Here is an 18970-nt window from a genome sequence, read left to right as displayed (position 1 = left end):
ATAATTAATACCTGTTAATTATTTTTAAATACACTTATACACATTTATACTTCAAATAATACTTAATCATAATATTGAAATTTAATTTATCAACAAACCAGAACCCTACTTTGACTTTTCAGCTATAATACAATTTTCACATCTTCCATCATTTCAACGAATTATATATAACTCATTCTATCTTCTTCAGATGAAAAAGACAGCTTAATATTCCAACCACACAGGATTAACACAATTTTGAAAATAAAAAAATATATTTAAAAATTAGTTCAACACCTTTTGACACTTTTAATGGATATTATTTCAGTAGTTATCATTTTTAATCAAGAAGCGTTAAACTGTTCGCAATTAATAATCTAGAAATAACATACCTATTACAAAGAAATCCTTCATAAGCAAGAAGCCAACAAAAATTGCCTTGATCTCACAATATTTTCTACACTTACGAGTAAGTAAGCTAATTTCAAGTACAAGGTAATATAATTAGATAAGATAATAATACAATTTTAAAATGTTGTAAATATCAGATTTCTCAAACTAATACGTAAACATATTCAAAACACATAAAATAATGTTGTACATAGAATAGTTTTCTTACACAGTAATTCTTAAGTTAAAAATCTCATTTCACATTAAAAAGTCAATTTTTATAATAATTTGTATTTAAGTAAATTTTTCCTCTGCTATAAATATTGTAAAATACAGTTACACGAAATATCTTATAATATCTTATTTCCACCTTCAATTTGGTTGGTATCAGTTTACTTTATGCATGTGTCTTATAGAGAACGTAAGTAATATGTAATTTCGAACATTAAAAGATGAAATATATACTTACCACATTCAGGTAAGTAAATTATTAATGTAGATGTATTTGATAAACAATTTTCAAAAATTACCTTCAAATTTTATCAAAGTTTCATTCCGAATCACTATCAACGACCCTTAAAACTCTTTTAAATGAATTCCGTGCTTCGCGGTGTTTTGTAGGAGTTTCTGGCGTTCTTGTTACCTCCTTGTTAGAATCCTTATTTCTCTGGGCACGTGTAACACGTCCTAAAAGTAATACACATTGCAACTGCAAATCGTAGACTACGTATTTTCATAATTTATGGTTAAACTTATAAAATTGCAAACCTTCTGATATAATATTGCTTGTACTCAATTCAGCAACATCCTTCAACTTTTCGTTTCTGCGTTTAACTGTTCTACACTTTTCCAAAGTTGGTCTTCCAAAAACTCCATTTTTTTCTAACAACTCTTTAAGACACATTACCTTTGCTTTAATTGTTTTACACCCAGCCCACAGTTCATTATAAGATTTTACATGTATTCCAGCAGCTCTAATAAATTTTTTCATAGACTCAATTCTTTTATCCTCAGATTTTTGCTATAATAATACAAATATATTTTACAAATATGTATTTATAGAAAAAAAAAATTTTAGGTATTAAAATATTGAACTTACGGTACCAGGTTTTTGTTTCTCATTTTTTGAATTGTCACTATCATTTTCATTTTCACTCTTACTTTTCGCTGACTCTTCATCAGATGGACTTTCCTCAGTTTTCTTATTATCTATTGTATTGGGGTTTTCGGCTTCCTTCTCCGCATCTTCCTCCTCATCCTGTTCCTCCTTTTCCTCCTCCTCATCCTTTTCCTCATCTTCATCCTCATCCTTTTCTTTCTCTTTCATCTCCTTCGCAACTGACTTTTGAGCTCCCGTTTTTATTGCACCCCGTCCTCTTTTTGATTCTGAGGATGATTTTGTAACTTTTTTACTTACTGTTTTCTTAAGTTTCCTTTTAGTTTGTGGGCTATAATCTTCATCCGAAACACTATCATTTTCTTCAGAATCAGTAGCATTTGCTTTACTAGAAGATGTATGACCCTCCTTCTCTTCCGCATCCTTTACAGCCAAATTTTGAGTTGCCTTTTTCACTGAACCACGCCCCCTTTTTGATTCTGAGGGTAATTTTACAGCTTTTTTATTTACAGTAGTTTTCTTAAGTTTCTTCTTAGTTCGCGGACTATAATCTTCATCCGAAATGTCATCGTTTTCTTCGGAATCGGTAACTTTTGTTTTACTGAAAGATGTTCGACCCCTTTTTTTTTCTTTTTTTGCATTTTGTTTAGACAGTACTTCAGTTGCATCCTGTGAATCTGATTTCTCTGCCTCTGAAGAACTAACATCAAGTTCGGAATCGTTAGGTTTAGCTTTAACAATTATCGTTTTTGGTTTAGGTTTTTTATCCGTCTCATCCTCGCTTTCAGAAGAACTTGTTTCTTTGTCACTGGCACATTCTACTGAAAGTTCTAACCCTTCCACTACTTCAGAATCTTGTATTTGTGATTTACCGTGTTTCTTTTTCTGTTTACTGTTATCGTCTCCTTTCTCTGTTTTTTCCTTCTTTGTTATTTCTCCTTTTGCATCAACATTTGTATCAGATTCTGTAGATACATTATCCTTTTGGATAAAAAAAGAAATATTATAACATAGTAATGTCTTAAGCAAAAAGCACTTACAGTGCAAATTTATTTTCACAACTTAAAATTTAAAGTACACATGTGATTTATTACCTTATTGCTATCCATTGAGGTCTCACTGGGAATCTTAGTCTTGACGTCGTCGTTAGTATTAATACATTCTTCTTCGTTCTCATTTTCAGAGTTTAAATCGTGCGATTCTTTTGTATCGCTGCCTGTACTTTCTTCCACCATAGATGTACATTTTGCATCATCTTTATCATCAGTTGTATTAATATTTTTTGCATATTCATTTACATCTTTAACGCTACCATTAACTTCTGGGATATATTCTGTATTATTATCTTCGGTTGTAACTTTATCGGTAGAAGTACATAATTTCTTAGAAACTGAATGTAACTTCTCATCCCCTGATGAGTCTTCGTGTATTCTCTTTTGTGTTGGTACATTGGTATCTAAGGACTTATTAGGTACCTCCAGAGCAGGCCTCTCATCCTGTGTCTCTTTGTCACTTTGATCAGATTCCAACATTTTTTATAAACTCACCTGAAACCTTGAAAAAGTTATACTTTAATTTGTCAAAACATAAACATTAGACTATTAAAAAGCTAGTTGAGAACAATTGCTTTGCAAAAAATATATTTCTACTATATTTCATATTACAACAAACTTCTGTGAAAAGTAATTTAAATAGTTCATAACTTAAATTCTTTTTATTTGTTGCTGTGATATTAAGCATTTTGAAAAACCAACTAATATTGGTAGAAATTATCGTTATTATTATTATTTTCATTCGCATTAGAAACATAGCCCTGCTTTAGACATTTATCAACAATCAATCAACGTGTTATTAACGTGCTGTAAAACATTAATAAACATTTATTATAAAACTGTCAAATATGAAATATCTTGCGATATAACGTGTCACAAATTCAAAGAAAACATCACCAGAACAATGAAAAATAACAAACAACTTACAAAGTCACAACTGCCAAGTATATTCGGTTAATTATCTCACGAATGATGATCGCAACGTTTGCGCGGCAAAATCTACGACGCGGTAACTACGTAGCCCGCTATTGGTTGGTTAAATCATCTATAGTACAGTTTTAACGTAAATTCTGAGGAAAGGTATACTGCGTTCAACTCGAAAGTCTACGGTAAACATGACCACGTGACTATGGCATAGTTACAGTAGAAGAGATCATGTCCCAAACAAGCATGCAAAATTTATATAAATACATAACTATTTACGTATAATAATAGACATCATTTTAAAAGTTCTATAATTGATAACAATTTCCTATTAAAAATTCATTCGTCCGCTTTATAATCTTTTCACGATTCAACCCACTCATGCGGCAGGTTTAACTATATTGTGTACACAAAGCGGCATTGAATTGGTCTAAAGGAGTAAAGCCTTCCAATTGGTGAAACGACATTGGTAATTTCGAATTGGTAGAACGTAGAATTTTCAGTGTTAATCCACCAATTGTAAGCCTAGAGCTATATATACGCCGTGACCTCGAAACAGTTTCAATGCCTCCAGTATAACTGATCAAAACAGCCAGACACAAATTAAGGACGAGGCTAAAGGCAATTGCAAACTTGGGCCTTACCCTTTAACCCTTGTCCAGCGAACTCTGTGTTCATTTTCATCTATACAAACTGTTCATTTCAGAATCCTAAAGTTGTAATCTAATTGCAACTGTACAAATTGTATGACGCTTTCCCTTTTAAAAATATTTACAAATGCCGCCATTACCTGCTTTCCTCAACAACAGGACTTTCTGTCGTCTTTAACATTCTGCTTTTCAAACCTTAATTCAGCCCTGAGGATAACATATCATTAAACTACGTGTTCACATTATGAACTTCACGAAACGTTAAAGCCATAACTCTCATTGGCGCGACTTAACAAACTACTGTGTTTACGATGCGTAATTTGTAGCAGCGATTTTAGGCCAAGAAGAATGAAACACAAGAAAGAGAAAAGCAAATCTAAACATGAGAAACACAAATCGGAGAAAAAACATAAGAATAAACATAAAAAGCGAGAAAAATATAATGAATTAAGCTCAAGTTCAGTAAGTATTCGATACCATCTTAACCTCTTTAAATATTGTCGTATTTATTCCGTCTTTCATTACAAATATAATATAATTTTAGAACAGTAGTGAAGATGAGCATGAGTGGGTGGAAAAGCCAATATCACAATCTGTATTTACAGATCAAAATACACCTACTTCGTCGACCCAAGAAAAATCTTGCAAAAGAGAGGATTGGATGAATTTAAACAGTATATTTCCGTGTATGTTTAATGACAAATCATCATCCTCGAAAACAGATAAAAATGCTGATAAACCTGATTTGGATAAATTGGGCCAAAGTGCCAGAGAATTAAATCCTTATTGGAAAAATGGTGGCAATGGTTTACCCAGTACAAGCTTAACAAAAACAGATACAAAGCAAATAGCATCTGTGGATTGGTTAAAAAAAAGCCTTAGACGAGCACAAGAACAGGCAAAACACGAGGGAAGAAGTCTGGAAGAAGTAGCAGCTGACAGATGGGGTGTAAGTGTGTTTTGTTAATTATTTTCGGAATATAAAAATAATATTAATTCCACTATTAATTGTTTTAGTCTTTGGAAGTCATACAGTCAATGATATCTGAAGCAGAAAGAACATCAGGAAACATTGTGGATAATAGTAAAAAATTCAAGTTTAAAAATCAATTAAGAAAACATGAAAAGTACAATGACAATGGACAACATTCATATAGTTCTACGGAATCAAAGAGAGATTGTCATTTTAGATCCATGTCTAAAAGTCAAGATGAACATAAACAATATAGGGCACATGATAGTTTACAGTATGCAAAACAAAAACAGAAATATAAGAAACCAATGGATGATAATTGTGTTGCTAATACATCGTATAAAACTCATCATTCTACTACAAAAAAGTGGCAAAAAAAGGAAATGACAGAAGAAACCAAAAAGAATGAATTAGATACAAATGTATCTGAATTAAAAACTATTAGTGTGGAAAACAAAAGCAATGTAGATGATTTTGAATCCAAAGAAATGAAATCTTTAACAGAAGCAGAAATGAATAAGTTAGGGGCAAAAATTGTTAAAGCTGAAATAATGGGTAATACTGTACGTTTGTCATAGTCTTTGCATTATATGTGTAAACATATTAATAAATTAAAATTTGATGTATTTTCCTTTTGTAGGAACTTGCAGCTGAATTAAAAATTCAATTGAAAGAAGCTAGAGAACTTGCTGCAAAATCTGTGCAATTACATGGAACAGAAAAAGTTAAAAATGTAATACTTACAAGGACTGATGCTTTGGGTATGCATTACACGTAAAAAATTTGTTACAGTTAGAGGAAATGATTTATTAAAAATTAATTATGCATAATAGGTGTTACAAGACCATTGGAATCCAGGAGTCAATGTACAGAATCTTTGGAAAAAGGCAAACGGAAAACTTCAAATACGCATGTTTCTGGAAAACGGGTGCGGCATTATTTTGACGATGACAAATATTCATTGCAACAATTAGTAAGTATTCTACTGAAGTGAAATGGACCTAATGAATAATTCTAGATGCAAACGAAATAATAATATTTGTTTAGTTCCAACGTGAAAAAGGAAGATCCGTGAATGAAGATGATGCAACCTTTGTTAAAATTGCTTCTAAGGTGTGTAATACATTTTATAACAATAATCTAAACCAGTAAATGTATGAATCGTTTTACAGAATATGGACATGGATGAGATATTTGAAGAAAAAATCACAAGCGTTCAATCAAATGCGAAACAAGATGACAAAGATCGTTCTCTCGCCATTAAGGAACACAAACAGCTATCAAAAAGTTTGGATAGTTGTCGGTGGTGTATTGAGTCAAATTATATGTTGAAACATATGATTGTTACAATGGATTCTGAAATTTGTTTGAGCCTTCCTTCTTATACTTCCTTGACCCAAGGGCACTGTATAATAACACCTATACAACATGTTGCTTGTCAATTACGATTAGATGAAAATGTTTGGGAAAAACTGAAGGTACCAGATTCTTTTAACATTTTTTGTAAGCATAAACTTCGTTCTTTATAATTATCTTATTTTCAGACACTGAAACGAGCTTTATATAAGATGTTTATGGACCTAAACCAGTATCCAGTGTTTTATGAAATTTACAAAAGTCGTTACAAATTTCCACATATGCAATTAGAATGTGTTCCTTTACCAAAAGAAATTGGCGAATCAGCACCAATGTATTTCAAGGTAAATATATATTAGTAATAAGTGATTTATAAATTACTAACATTAGACTCTATATTATATATTCTTGGTATAGAAAGCCTTGTTGGAGTGTGAAACAGAATGGTCAATGAACAAAAAGATTATCAATCTTGAGCACAAAGACGTACGTCGAGCTATTCCGAATGGTTTATCTTATTTCATGGTGGAATTTGAAACAGATAAAGGATATGCACATGTTATCGAAGAAGAACATATGTTTCCAAAAAATTTTGCAGAGGTAATAATTTTTTTCTAAAAATTTATTACTAAATGAAGCAATTTTGTTTGTTTTATTACAGGAAATTATTGGCGGAATGTTAGATTTAGATCACGATATGTGGCGAAAGCCGAGAAAAGAAAATTTTGATCAACAACGAGAAAAAGTATTAAAATTTTCAGAAATATGGAAAAAGTATGACTGCGGAATTTAAAATTGTGCTTAATTTTTAAGTACGATTTTAATAAATAAATTTGTATATACAAATATAATCATTAAAAGTACGATAATAACTTTCTATAAAAATGTTAACAAAGATAAATGTCATTTCACTTACATTTATTTATTCACTTAACTTCGATATATTTTAGATGTTGTGTTTCTATTTATTAGAAAATCCTGACACTGGAAGTTTCTCAAAATAACATTTCAAAATAGATGGAAATAATGACAAAACTTTAAAACGTCTTCCCATCTTATCTTCATCCATTATCATTTGATATTCAGATTCCAAATGTTTCCTTTCTTCTTCTGAAGCACGTTTTAATAGTATTTGTAATCTTACATCAATTCCAAGGTTTTTTAAAAAACTTGCTTGAGTTACTGGCCCAAATGTTATTAATTTATTATCTTTCTTTGCGACTTCCGTTATAGCTTTGAAATCGACGTCTGCCGTCAAATCTGCAGTGCCTGGATGTAATAATGGATCATGTATTTTGTGTTGGAAAAATGCACGAAAAGTATCACTTTTATCGCCATTATGACCATAGTCGCAAATTAAAGCAAATCCACCCCATTCCGTTAAATATTGAGCTATATACTCCACTGTCAGTAAACTTTGCGGGCTCACTTCAACATGATCCCGTTTTTCGTCACGCTACAAAATATATTCTTACTTGATTTCTGTTCATTGCTTTAGTTTAATATCAGAAATGAAAATGTATTCTTACAGGTATGTAAAGTGTGGCAGGGGTTGGTTTATTTGATAACACAAAACGAAACTTTTCTTCATTGCTTCCTTCAATTATATCTACCAGAACTTCGTTCCATCCTTTGTCAGTTTTCTAAGGTTGAAATCATTTTGTTCACATAGCATATATCAATGATCTTCCATTAAATATTCACCATTTCATATACCTGAAACTTATGTATAGGTAATGCATCAAAGAATTCATGTGCTACAAATATGCTGAATTCTTTAGGTACATCTTTGATATCATGATACCAATATATCTTCACATTATCTTCTGTAATTCCTTCTCTATAATAAGTAATGGAATTTGATTCAGATTCATTTGTTTCAATGTTATGCTCTTTAATTATTTTACATAAATTTTTTGCTTGAATTAAGGAAAGAGCAGGACTGATCTCCACCAAATGAACAGACAGATCATTTAGGACACGTAATTGTTTAAATACCTATATAGTAAATTTATATTCATATAGTAATTTATTAATTTTGATATATCTAACACTAAAATCATACCCGTAGTATATCTTTTATTAACGTTCCTCTACCTGGACCTAATTCTATAATTTGAAAAGGAGATTTTGAAATTCTTATCTTTTCATGTATTATCCAAACTGCTACCATCTAAAAAGTATATAATGCAAATGTAGGTGGAAACTTGTTATATCGAATATGCATCCACTTACTAAATTTTTCAACAAGAATTACATACTTCTCCAAATAATTGTGTGATTTCTGGAGATGTTGTAAAATCACCTGTTTTTCCAAAAACATCTTTGTTCATATAATAACCTGCACTTGGATGAGTTAAAACTTCTCTCATATAATCAGCGATAGTAATTGGTCCGCATGCTAAAATTTTCGAGTATAAATGCCGGTAAAGATTTTGCGGCTTTTCTTTACACGTATGTACAGAATCGTACGACGAGTAAAAGAGACAGTTTATCTTTCGACATTGTAATATCACTTTTGCATCAAATAATTTATATTTCGTATATTTCTTGCATATTTTAAGTGTTTGGATCATATTTGCAATAAAAGTTTGATTGCAATTCTAGGTTGTAACGGTTACAGATAATTATATACAACAGCGTGGCCAGATTCGGCATAATTGCACGCAACTTCGGGAAATCGAGAAAGAAAGCGAGTGTGAGCCTTTCCTTCTTGATCTTGAACAGCTAAAGTTTGTTCTGAGCCATGCAGGTCATTATTCCAGGGTGGCCAATTGCTTGCGAAGTTATAAGTCGGCTGACCACCACTGAATACTGACAGCACATACGGCAAGAAAATATATCATATGTAGTTTTTCATTATTTTGTACTGTAAGTACGTGTTATTCTTATCGTGTCAGTATATTTTGTAATTTGTAATAACTAAATTGGTATATTAATTAAAGGTTTAGCCAAAATGGAACTCAAATTATTGGGCAGATTACAAAAACTTGGGTAAGCGGTTCGAGGTTATAATCTTAAACATTAATACTAAGTCAAGATTCTTCTTTAATTTCAGGTATAACGAGGAGTTAGTTGAACCAAATAAATTTATGATAGCCTTAAAACAAGGCCCAAAATCCCCGGAATTTACTAAACTTGTAGCATGGTTGGCAAATGAAATTGCAGTACTTTATGATATGGATGAAACTGTTCATGCAATAATGTCATCGGATGATTCTAGTTCTTTCCTATTAGAATTAAGCTGTTTTCTCAAGGAATTAGGATGTGTGAATGAACGATTAATGTCTGGTAATGTCAATAGCCGATTGGCAACCGAGCAGGATAGGTATATTTTATTAGATTTTCTGGGGGCAGAATTAAAAACTTCCAGATTATTAGAATTTCGAAAACATAAAACTTCTAATTCCATGGATATCGACGTTGTAAGTTTTTATTACAAGAATAACATAAAGACAAGTTGATATTATAAATTTTTTAATAATGTCTTCTAATTGTTTGTAGGAAGAAAGTGATACAGCTAAAGATTTGAAAGATATGTTAATAGCATTAAATTTTGGAAAACCACCAGATGATATTACTGCAGAAAAAATTTTTGCAAGAGTAGAAACTAAGTTGACAGAGATATTAAAACAGGTTCCACCTGAGCTTGTAGGTAAACCAATAATTACTATTGATTTCTCAGAAAGAGAATGGAAAGATCTTCAGCTTGTGCAGCAAGAGTTGCACGATGAATATAGAATGCGTCGTGATATGTTACTTAAGCGACTTGATGTAACCATACAATCTTTTCTGGTAAGCGTAAACAAATGTTTATATAAACAGTAGTGCCCACTTAAGCGTCCGCAGTTATCTCCACCAATTCATGAAAATCAAGCGGCTTCGAACATCGAGCGTGTCGAGCGTAACTTGACGCCGATCGTTATAGATGCATTGTATATATGTAGATATATGGTTTCGGGTGCCAGCTATTGTATCTCACTCGCACTTATCCTCTTTCCTTGCCTCAGTTGAATTCTGAGAAGTGGCCGGTCCCGAGCGCGGACGCTTAAGTAGGCACTACTGTATACAACATATAACAGTCAAATTATTTATATTTAATAAGATTTAAAAATGCATATTTATTTTTTTACATAGTGGTCGGATAGAATGAAATCTAAAGAGAATGAATTAAGTAAACAATACGAAGGAACTAGGAAATGTTTAAATACAGAACCTGATATTACGTTTGCTGATTTATTAGCTGCAAGAGATGATATTGCATTAATGGAGAAGACAAGCAATGCAAGTGTTAGGAAAAATACTCGTAGTGAAATAAATTCGGTTATTATTGGAGTGGTGCCGGATAGAGGTGGAAGACCATATGAACAGGAACCACCACCACCTGAAATGCCACCATGGCAAAAAGATAGAGTGCAAGGACCTTCGACTTCTGGGTTAGTTGATATTAACTGAAATAATCTTAGACAAAACGATTTGGAATAAATATATACGCATTTACAATATTTTGCAGTGGGGGTCGAGGAGGAGGAGGAGGTGGAGGCTACAGAGGGGGACGTGGAGGAGGCGGTCCTAATAGCTCTTTTTCCAATGATAATAGAGGAGATCGGGGTGGTACTAATTTTAGTGGAGGTGGTAGTGGTTTTGGAGACAGTGGGTCTCAGGGCTCTAACTATTCTTCTAATAGAGGAGGATACAGAGGAGGTCAAGGGGGAGGATACAGAGGTGGCCAAGGGGGAGGATACAGAGGAGGACAGGGGGGAGGGTATGGAGGTGGGCAAGGAGGAAACTATAGTGGAGGACAAGGAGGAAACTATGGAGGTGGACAAGGAGGAAACTATGGAGGTGGACAAGGAGGAAACTATGGAGGTGGACAAGGGGGAGGATATGGTGGTGGACAAGGAGGAAACTATGGGGGAGAGCAAGGAGGAAACTATAGAGGAGGACAAGGAGGAAATAACACTTATAGCAGAGAAAATAGAGATAGTGGAGGTAATGGCATTAAAAGAAAAGGTAAATGTATTATATTATTAACAATTTTAATATTTAGAATATGGTCATCGATACTGTCATCCAAGTAATGCAGGCTCTGCTTCACAATCTGACACTAAAGGTGGACAACAATATCAAGGAGGTAGTTCTAGTGGTAGAGATAGGGGTGGCAGAGTTCAAGGAGGGTGGAATCAAGGAAACAATTCTAGCACAGATAGCTATCAACGCGGTGGATATAATCGTGGCGGAGGCAAAAGAGGACGACAATACTAAGATAATATATGTAAAATATTATTCGTACATTGTCATGAGCGTTATTCTGAGAATAAGTTGCATTAACGAGCATAATAATTAATATTAATGACCGTCTACATCACGAATTGACGCTTAATTATTTATATTTTATGTTATATATTTAAATCTAAATAAACCTTTAATTTTGTCAAAATCAAAAAACCTATAAGAAAATGTCTTTGGATGTTCGAACTTAAGAAATATAGTATTGCAATATACTAGAAATATTATGAATTAATAACTATTAATGGAATATATTTACCCCCGACCGACTGAAAAATCCAGAAAAGACTGAATTACGAGACCGACAACAAGCAAAACATGTATACCAACTCTGAATTATTTCAACAAGAAAGCAGTAGACAATAATCTATATAGGATTGGATATTCTAAATTATCATATACATACCTGACTATGAAAAAAGAAAAATCCGTGTGCAAAAGCTGTAACTGTATCTTAACAATTCAATATATATTAACAGAATACCAAAAGTATGAAAAAATAAAGATCAATCAATGAAAAACTATTAACAGTTACTTAATAATATAAAATAGCGCAGCAACATACGATTTTTAAAAGAAACAGAAATCACAAACCCTACATAGCTTATCAATTTAATGATTCATTATAAATTGTAGAAAATTACAGGTCAATCTACAATGTATACCACATATTATGTAATAGAAAACAAATCATGCAAATGTGATTGCTAATATCCCGAAAGGAGATATACAATGGAATAAAAAATAATTACGAACATTAGTTCTAGATTTAAAATAAATTAGAAATTTATATATTGTTTTCCCTTGTAGAAACATCATTATTTATATACTATTTTGTATTATACATTGTTTAGTGTTGATTTTAGTTGGGTGTTTGTCTTAAAATTTTGTAAATATGAATTTTTTTTATAATGAAGTAATAACAAATTTAATGATATTAATGGTTGATAATGTAAAATGTTTAGCGATACAAAGATGATTAATTTAAGTATTTAATTGGATAAAATATATTACTATGTATGTATTGTGATTATTTACATGTTTTATTATTAACTATTAAAAACTACTAAAAACGGCCTTTTGAATAATTTCTGTGATTTTCACTTATTAGATAATTACATTGCGCGAAATTTGAAAATTCATATTTAATGTGTATAGTGAAAAATCATCTTTTAAATTCATGTCAGCTGTCTAGATCAGTACCCTCTACACTCTTCTTGGTTCATGTTTCAGTGTTCTTTTATCAGCCGTCTGTAGAGTACAACGAATTTGATTTATGCGAAAGCAAAATGCCAATAAGTGTTTTTTGGATGAATTGTCGCGTTTATCTTGCATTGTTTGTCCTCGAAAATCAGACGTTCCGACACATGGAAATATTAAATGTAACATTGATGTGATTTGATATACCGTTTAAACGTTTCGTACAATCTATGTATTGTCCGAATTCTAAACGTCAGTGTTTTGTCCATCAAAGCGTTATTTTTTTATAAGTACTGTTATCGATCAGTATAAAAGCAAGATATGTGTCATCGAGCAATGACGCATTTACAGGATACTTGATCAACTGATTTACCTCAGGTAAATATACTCGGATGTGTACATACCAATTCGCTGCTAACGTTGGTTTTTACAGTAGCTTGTTTTTTAAATTAATATTTGCTTATAGATCTGCGTAATTTATAATAAGTTGAATATACCAACAAAGATACAACAATTTTATAAATATTAAATGTTGATTTAGTGACTTATTCAGATGAACTTGTTTCAACAGTGCTATGGATATTGGAGTAATTTTTATTTGAATTTTGAATGCAAGTAAATAAATTGCAAGTATTAATAAAAAAGAAGGATGTCTGGGGGAGAACGTAAAAAACGTGCTTGTGATAGAGGACAAGGCTGGGAAGAGGCAGGTGCTGAATTTTATCAGGAAAGTTACCCTGCAGCTATTGAGGCTGATTTGCAACAAGTATTACAAAGGGATCCTTCTCATATAGCCACTTTACTTCCAAGTAAAAAATCTCGTGTTGGTAAGTTTTTATGGACGATAGAAATTAAAAAATAAATTAAGGTGTCTTGTATTTAATATCTTCCTATAATAGCCACAGCTAAACGAATACGTAATGATACCAAAACTACATTGAGAAGACGCACTAGTACAAGATCTCGTGGTACAACTACATCGAGACGTATGTCAACCAATATTCATGATGCTGCTGTATCTATGTTGCCAGATTTATCTGAGAATCTGTCTAACGAAGAACGCACTTGGGAAGAAATAATGCAAATTAAGGCTATGCCCATATGCATGGCACAAAAAATACAGTTAAAAAACCAATTACAAGTACGTTGAGTATTATTTGAATAATATATCAATATGAAAGAAAAAGAAATTAACATACATAGAATTAGAATAAGCTAATGTATGCGGATGTATATATTTCAGAGCGCTACAAAATTAAGGCTGCAAGGTTTCGAGCAATTGAAATGGCAACGAAGGAAAGCTTGGCAACAATTTCGTATCAGAATGAAGGAAGCATATTCAAAAATGGAGCTGTGGAATGATAGTCTTAAAACAATTGGAGGGAATTTTGGAATGGGGACAGTAGCATACTTTTTATTCATCAAATGGTTGATGTATCTAAATATTCTTTTATTCTTAATTATGTTTTCATTTATCGTATTACCTGCAGTATTATTTGATATGCCAGAAGAAGAGTCATGCATAAATTCTAACAACAGTCACAGCATATCGTGCTGTTCCGAAATGTATTGGAATATGACTGAAGGGAGTAGCAGTTTAACAGATATTGTACAGGGCACTGGTATTTTAGAATACACTTTATTATTTTACGGCGCATATACTCGTATGACTTATGACGCTTCTGGTATGTTTTATAATTTACCATTGTCTTATATTTGTGCTACAATTGGTATATTTATTGTTAGTTTGGTAGTAATTGTTAAGTCAGCTGCTAAAGGTTTCAAACAGAGAGTCGTGGAAAACGAAGGTCAATTTTATAAATATTGCAATTTAATTTTTGGGGGTTGGGATTACTGTATACATAATGAAAAGTCTGCAGCTGTGAAACATAAAGCACTATATAATGAGATTAAAGGATTTTTAGAAACTGAAAGATTGGAAGAAGAAAGACAAAATCGAACAAGAGAGGAGAAAACAAAATTTATTATTATGCGTTTGTTCATTAATTTAATTGTTCTGACGGTATTATGTGGTTACGGTGCATTCATTTACTATATATTTGAATTTTCGTTCGAGCAAGTTACACACCACACAGTTCAAAGTAATGATGCAGGTTATGTATCATTAAGTAAAATTATTCAGTTATTTTTTGAGTTTCTTCCATACATATGCATTGTCGCTTTAAATTTTGCAGTACCGTTTTTGTTTCGGTATTTAGTGACTCTAGAAAATTACAGTCCATCGTTTGTTGTACGCGTAACTCTTTTAAGAACTATATTTTTACGACTTTCTGCTATCATTGTTTTACTCGCGTCATTTTACAGATTAATTGCAAACGATATACCGGATAACGAATGTACTAATATTCTTTATAGACGGCCATTATGTTGGGAAACATTTGTGGGCCAACAATTTTTCAAGCTCTACATTACTGATATTATTCTTCAGTTCATCATGACATTTTTCGTGAATTTCCCTAGATCGTTAATAGCAAAGCATACAGAAAATAAAGTATTACGGTTTTTTGGAGAGCAAGAATTTGATTTACCGAAGCATGTGTTAGACGTTGTTTATTTGCAAACCATTTGTTGGCTTGGTTGTTTCTTTGCACCATTGTTGCCACTAGTTACAGTAGTCGGTACTTTCCTGTTGTTTTACATCAAGAAATTTGCTTGTTTAGTTAACAGTACTCCATCAAGTAAGATTTATAGAGCAAGTAAATCGCATTCGCTTTTCATGTTTATTTTATTAATTTCATTCATTATATCTACAGTCCCGGTAGGTTACTCCATTGCAGAAATAATGCCATCAAAATCCTGTGGCCCATTTAGAGGTTTAAAGTCAGTATGGTCTTTATTAATTCTAATGTTTTCACAGTTTCCAAATTGGCTACAGTCGATTTTGTATTTTCTTGGTACTGCTGGATTTGGTCTGCCAGCTTTTATTATTCTTGTCCTACTTTTATATTATTATTATGCAGTATCAGTAGCAAACCAGCATATGGTTACAGTTTTAAAGAATCAATTGGTATTAGAAGGTCATGATAAACAATTCTTACTTAACAGATTGAGTGCTTTTATTAAGCAACAACAAGACCAAAACAAGTACCATCAAGAACAAACAAATGAATTAGGCACATTTTCATAATCAGAATTACAAAGGTTAAAATAATTTTTATGTAGTAATTTTAAAAGCACATAAATTTTATAAATGTATAATATAATTAAGTGTAAGCTACATACAAATTACTGTAATTTGTTTAATTTATGTTGACTTTTTGTTTGATAGTAAAACTATTTATTTTTTTTTTTACATATTCAATCAGTAGTGTTGAGAATACTTGTGCAGGTACAATTACATAGTGTTTACTTAAAGGATAACTTCAATACAGGGTTATGCAAAAATGGTCAATATGGACAATATGAGGAGTTTTACATGCATTTTGCGTTACACAAACAGATTTTGCATTTAAAAGCACCATATTTGCTGCCAAACAATTCTTCTATAGTTTTATCAATTTCTTAGAGTTAAAAAATAATTAGTATGTATCTTTTAAGTTAATTAGGTAATCTTAAATATGGTAAACATGAAACACCTAAAAATCAGGGTACAAAGTGAAAACTGCAATAGTAGACAAAATTGCAAATTATTTATTACGTATATGTAATTTTAATAACTTAAGATACATCCAAATGGGATAGTAGTACCAATATAAGAACATTTCTTTTAAAATAACTTCTCATAACATAGTAGGTAGAATAATGCGATTATCTTTATTTTAGTTGACACAGAATATCATAAACTCACTTCTTAATTTTATAAACAAACATTAGGGTGCTTTTGCTAATATGAAGTGAAGTGATATATGGTGGACCTATTTTTAGATTAGCTGAGTATTAGAAATGTAATGCAGTTGTAAATAGATTTTGTAGGGTAATCAGAAAACCTTTAGAAGTAAGAACATATTTTATAGTAAAGTATTCTTTAAATGTGTATCAAGGTACCCATTAACCAAAAGCATTTTATTTGATATCATAGACTTGTGTTTTAAAGCAATGTTATTTTATTTAAAATTTGATAACTTTGGTGATTTGGTGATTGGTGATTTTATAATATTTATTATTATATATGATAACAATATTTAATACTTCTTTTGAGGTATATTTATAAACGTTATATTAATAATAGACATTTGTTCCTTTCATAGCTTCAAAGAGAAAAAGTTTTTTTTATCTTTTAACACTGCCATTGTACATGAAAACAAAATTACCTTAACTTTTCTATTTATATATGTATATGCATGTGTAAAAAATGTTAGTAGGAATTATGCATGTATGCAATACTTCTTACAAATAATCATTACAAATTTATAGGACTGCCAATGTACTTTACATAGTTTCAAGAAATGCATTTTATATGAATTTTATACAAACACGACCATAAACAAGCAGCTATGTGTAATATCACATGAACATAACTTTTACTAAGAACCATATTCCATTGAGTGTTAATTTATAATTAATATTCTATTTCTAATGTCACTGAATGTCAGTATTAAAAAATAGATATGTATAGTATATTTAGCAGTATCATGCATAACAAGGAAAGATTTTTTGTGTTAAAATGATGATAAATGCTTACATCTTTATTGCAACTTTTATATATTTACAAAAATAAGAAAATTAATTACAAATATACTATTTATCCTATAAAAGACTGCACACTTTTGAAACAGCTTTCCTAATTAAACCAAAGATAATTTGCGATGTTTACATATTTCATAAGGAATTATAAGATGTCTGTTATGTATGACAAAATATATGCTCATGATATAAAATATGGTTAATAAACTATAATATATATAAAATATATAAAATATTTATTTTCATTTTTCTTTATATCAAAATACAAAAATCATTATAACTAAATTACGTAATAATATCTTGCATATTTTGTGTTCAGATTTATGATTTTAATTACGATTCTGTAGAATGTAGCTGAAAAAAATGTAACAATTGATTTCTGATCATACACTATCTAATAGAAAATATTTTATTCGATTATCGATAACCTACTGCTTCTGCAATATCAATCCAATCAATTGCTGCTGCTAAAGCATCATTCTTAGATGGTAATTTGTCATAATTCCAATATGTAAAGTATGAAAATGTTCCTGTCGAATACAAATTACGTTCCATATTTTCCATTTCTGGTTTTTTATGTTCAAGAAATGTAATGCCTTTGTATCCTGAAGGTATTGTTATCTTCTTTCCTTGAAGTGGATATCCACGAAATGAAGAATTGTAATCTGCATAGAAGTGAAATAATTTTTATTTTAACCTTAAATTTACGTTTAAGCAATGGTACGTATTTTCAAGATAAAATGTTTACGATGGGTAATTGTCAATTTCAATAAGCTGTTTCTAAATATACATCATTCGAAACAGTTGTGTTTATATAATTATTGTTTTGTACACAAATGTTAAGTCATAGCGAAAGAGAATTCAAGTTTAAGGAACTCACGTTCGTCATCAATTTTCCGAATGTATGGTGTAAAGTAAGAGGAAACATTCGCCGACTCGTCACCGTGAATTTTGCATGGCATTAAATGCAAAACGTTCTCTTTTGCTTCAGACAAATCGTGCTTCATATGCAAACGTATAGCCATGTTTAAACGGAAGTAGAGATATGCTTTTCACGCGGGAATGTGGTTTGACTTTTGGAACAATTTTTTATGCTAATTATGATAAAAATGAAATTCAATAATTTACAATTTGTATTTATTATAGACTCGTCGATAATGTTTACTTAGTAATAACGAATAATTCATTTTTTTCCCCACGATTTACGGTGATAATATTTTGTATGTACTTTTCGTACCCGTGCATATTAAACAAAGTGTGATTAAACAGTGCTCGAATAACTCTTTTCAGCTTAAATATTCGTTTTTCGGGATACAAAATATCGAAGCAAACTGAAATGATAAGCTAAAAAGATTTTGTGCGTAAAGAATAGCGACGACTTTAAATTATAAATGTG

At 31.2% G+C, this 18970-nt stretch overlaps 6 protein-coding genes across 9 annotated transcripts; 3 read left to right on the top strand and 3 right to left on the bottom strand.

Moving 5' to 3' along the window:
- Positions 1 to 681: 681 nt before the first annotated feature.
- LOC122397742 (DNA ligase 1-like) lies at positions 682 to 3573 on the bottom strand. Its single transcript, XM_043397104.1, has 5 exons — positions 3466 to 3573; positions 2581 to 3040; positions 1469 to 2467; positions 1138 to 1390; positions 682 to 1056 (listed from the first exon to the last, which is right to left on the bottom strand). Exons 2-5 carry the CDS (start codon positions 3016 to 3018, stop codon positions 920 to 922), a joined length of 1827 nt encoding a protein of 608 aa, XP_043253039.1. The 5' UTR covers positions 3019 to 3040; positions 3466 to 3573; the 3' UTR covers positions 682 to 919.
- A 477-nt stretch (positions 3574 to 4050) lies between these two features.
- LOC122397907 (CWF19-like protein 2) lies at positions 4051 to 7234 on the top strand. Its single transcript, XM_043397402.1, has 10 exons — positions 4051 to 4574; positions 4657 to 5061; positions 5130 to 5648; positions 5726 to 5846; positions 5919 to 6058; positions 6133 to 6198; positions 6258 to 6563; positions 6630 to 6785; positions 6859 to 7041; positions 7103 to 7234. The coding sequence occupies exons 1-10, from the start codon at positions 4461 to 4463 to the stop codon at positions 7232 to 7234; spliced, it is 2142 nt and encodes a 713-aa protein (XP_043253337.1). The 5' UTR covers positions 4051 to 4460.
- Positions 7235 to 7402: 168 nt separating this feature from the next.
- Positions 7403 to 9121, bottom strand: LOC122398010 (protein arginine methyltransferase NDUFAF7, mitochondrial). The gene is made up of 5 exons (XM_043397581.1): positions 8703 to 9121; positions 8507 to 8614; positions 8158 to 8439; positions 7971 to 8084; positions 7403 to 7897 (listed from the first exon to the last, which is right to left on the bottom strand). The coding sequence occupies exons 1-5, from the start codon at positions 9015 to 9017 to the stop codon at positions 7403 to 7405; spliced, it is 1314 nt and encodes a 437-aa protein (XP_043253516.1). The 5' UTR covers positions 9018 to 9121.
- A 121-nt stretch (positions 9122 to 9242) lies between these two features.
- LOC122398009 (protein FAM98B) lies at positions 9243 to 11767 on the top strand. 2 transcript variants are annotated; one of them, XM_043397579.1, is made up of 7 exons: positions 9243 to 9312; positions 9387 to 9435; positions 9500 to 9866; positions 9946 to 10236; positions 10579 to 10877; positions 10955 to 11433; positions 11492 to 11767. In XM_043397579.1, exons 2-7 carry the CDS (start codon positions 9398 to 9400, stop codon positions 11704 to 11706), a joined length of 1689 nt encoding a protein of 562 aa, XP_043253514.1. In that variant the 5' UTR covers positions 9243 to 9312; positions 9387 to 9397; the 3' UTR covers positions 11707 to 11767. The 2 variants fall into 2 exon arrangements, with proteins under 2 accessions (XP_043253514.1, XP_043253515.1); XM_043397580.1 differs by having other exon boundaries at positions 9244 to 9316.
- A 1189-nt stretch (positions 11768 to 12956) lies between these two features.
- LOC122397725 (transmembrane channel-like protein 7) lies at positions 12957 to 16838 on the top strand. 3 transcript variants are annotated; one of them, XM_043397080.1, is made up of 5 exons: positions 12957 to 13308; positions 13502 to 13757; positions 13830 to 14071; positions 14174 to 15010; positions 15074 to 16838. In XM_043397080.1, the coding sequence occupies exons 2-5, from the start codon at positions 13580 to 13582 to the stop codon at positions 16076 to 16078; spliced, it is 2262 nt and encodes a 753-aa protein (XP_043253015.1). In that variant the 5' UTR covers positions 12957 to 13308; positions 13502 to 13579; the 3' UTR covers positions 16079 to 16838. The 3 variants fall into 3 exon arrangements, with proteins under 3 accessions (XP_043253015.1, XP_043253013.1, XP_043253014.1); XM_043397078.1 differs by having other exon boundaries at positions 14174 to 16838; XM_043397079.1 differs by lacking the exon at positions 12957 to 13308 and having other exon boundaries at positions 13477 to 13757; positions 14174 to 16838.
- A 1050-nt stretch (positions 16839 to 17888) lies between these two features.
- On the bottom strand, positions 17889 to 18599 carry LOC122397847 (ribonuclease H2 subunit C). The gene is made up of 3 exons (XM_043397287.1): positions 18455 to 18599; positions 18007 to 18239; positions 17889 to 17928 (listed from the first exon to the last, which is right to left on the bottom strand). The coding sequence occupies exons 1-3, from the start codon at positions 18597 to 18599 to the stop codon at positions 17908 to 17910; spliced, it is 399 nt and encodes a 132-aa protein (XP_043253222.1). The 3' UTR covers positions 17889 to 17907.
- Positions 18600 to 18970: the final 371 nt, after the last annotated feature.

Source organism: Colletes gigas, unplaced genomic scaffold (assembly GCF_013123115.1).
Source record: "Colletes gigas isolate AHSC1104 unplaced genomic scaffold, ASM1312311v1 Colletes_gigas_Sc00010, whole genome shotgun sequence".
NCBI lineage: Eukaryota > Metazoa > Arthropoda > Insecta > Hymenoptera > Colletidae > Colletes > Colletes gigas.
The sequence above is the reverse complement of the archived record's forward strand: the minus strand, read 5'-3'. Positions and strand labels throughout refer to the sequence as shown.

Coding starts and splice junctions, on each gene's coding strand:
- LOC122397742 (XM_043397104.1), bottom strand. CDS start 3,018: ATGTTGGAATCTGATCAAAGTGACAAAGAGACACAGGATGAGAGGCCT. Junction 2,468..2,580: donor CCTCAATGGATAGCAATAAG/GTAATAAATCAC, acceptor TTTATCCAAAAG/GATAATGTATCTACAGAATC. Junction 1,057..1,137: donor AAGCAATATTATATCAGAAG/GTTTGCAATTTT, acceptor TATTACTTTTAG/GACGTGTTACACGTGCCCAG.
- LOC122397907 (XM_043397402.1), top strand. CDS start 4,461: ATGAAACACAAGAAAGAGAAAAGCAAATCTAAACATGAGAAACACAAA. Junction 5,649..5,725: donor CTGAAATAATGGGTAATACT/GTACGTTTGTCA, acceptor TTCCTTTTGTAG/GAACTTGCAGCTGAATTAAA. Junction 6,786..6,858: donor CAGCACCAATGTATTTCAAG/GTAAATATATAT, acceptor TTCTTGGTATAG/AAAGCCTTGTTGGAGTGTGA.
- LOC122398010 (XM_043397581.1), bottom strand. CDS start 9,017: ATGATCCAAACACTTAAAATATGCAAGAAATATACGAAATATAAATTA. Junction 8,615..8,702: donor TCACACAATTATTTGGAGAA/GTATGTAATTCT, acceptor TATACTTTTTAG/ATGGTAGCAGTTTGGATAAT. Junction 7,898..7,970: donor CTGCCACACTTTACATACCT/GTAAGAATACAT, acceptor TATATTTTGTAG/CGTGACGAAAAACGGGATCA.
- LOC122398009 (XM_043397579.1), top strand. CDS start 9,398: ATGGAACTCAAATTATTGGGCAGATTACAAAAACTTGG. Junction 10,237..10,578: donor TAACCATACAATCTTTTCTG/GTAAGCGTAAAC, acceptor TTTTTTACATAG/TGGTCGGATAGAATGAAATC. Junction 10,878..10,954: donor CAAGGACCTTCGACTTCTGG/GTTAGTTGATAT, acceptor AATATTTTGCAG/TGGGGGTCGAGGAGGAGGAG.
- LOC122397725 (XM_043397078.1), top strand. CDS start 13,580: ATGTCTGGGGGAGAACGTAAAAAACGTGCTTGTGATAGAGGACAAGGC. Junction 13,758..13,829: donor AAGTAAAAAATCTCGTGTTG/GTAAGTTTTTAT, acceptor TTCCTATAATAG/CCACAGCTAAACGAATACGT. Junction 14,072..14,173: donor AGTTAAAAAACCAATTACAA/GTACGTTGAGTA, acceptor TATATATTTCAG/AGCGCTACAAAATTAAGGCT.
- LOC122397847 (XM_043397287.1), bottom strand. CDS start 18,599: ATGGCTATACGTTTGCATATGAAGCACGATTTGTCTGAAGCAAAAGAG. Junction 18,240..18,454: donor TCGGAAAATTGATGACGAAC/GTGAGTTCCTTA, acceptor ACTTCTATGCAG/ATTACAATTCTTCATTTCGT. Junction 17,929..18,006: donor GGATTGATATTGCAGAAGCA/GTAGGTTATCGA, acceptor CATTTTTTTCAG/CTACATTCTACAGAATCGTA.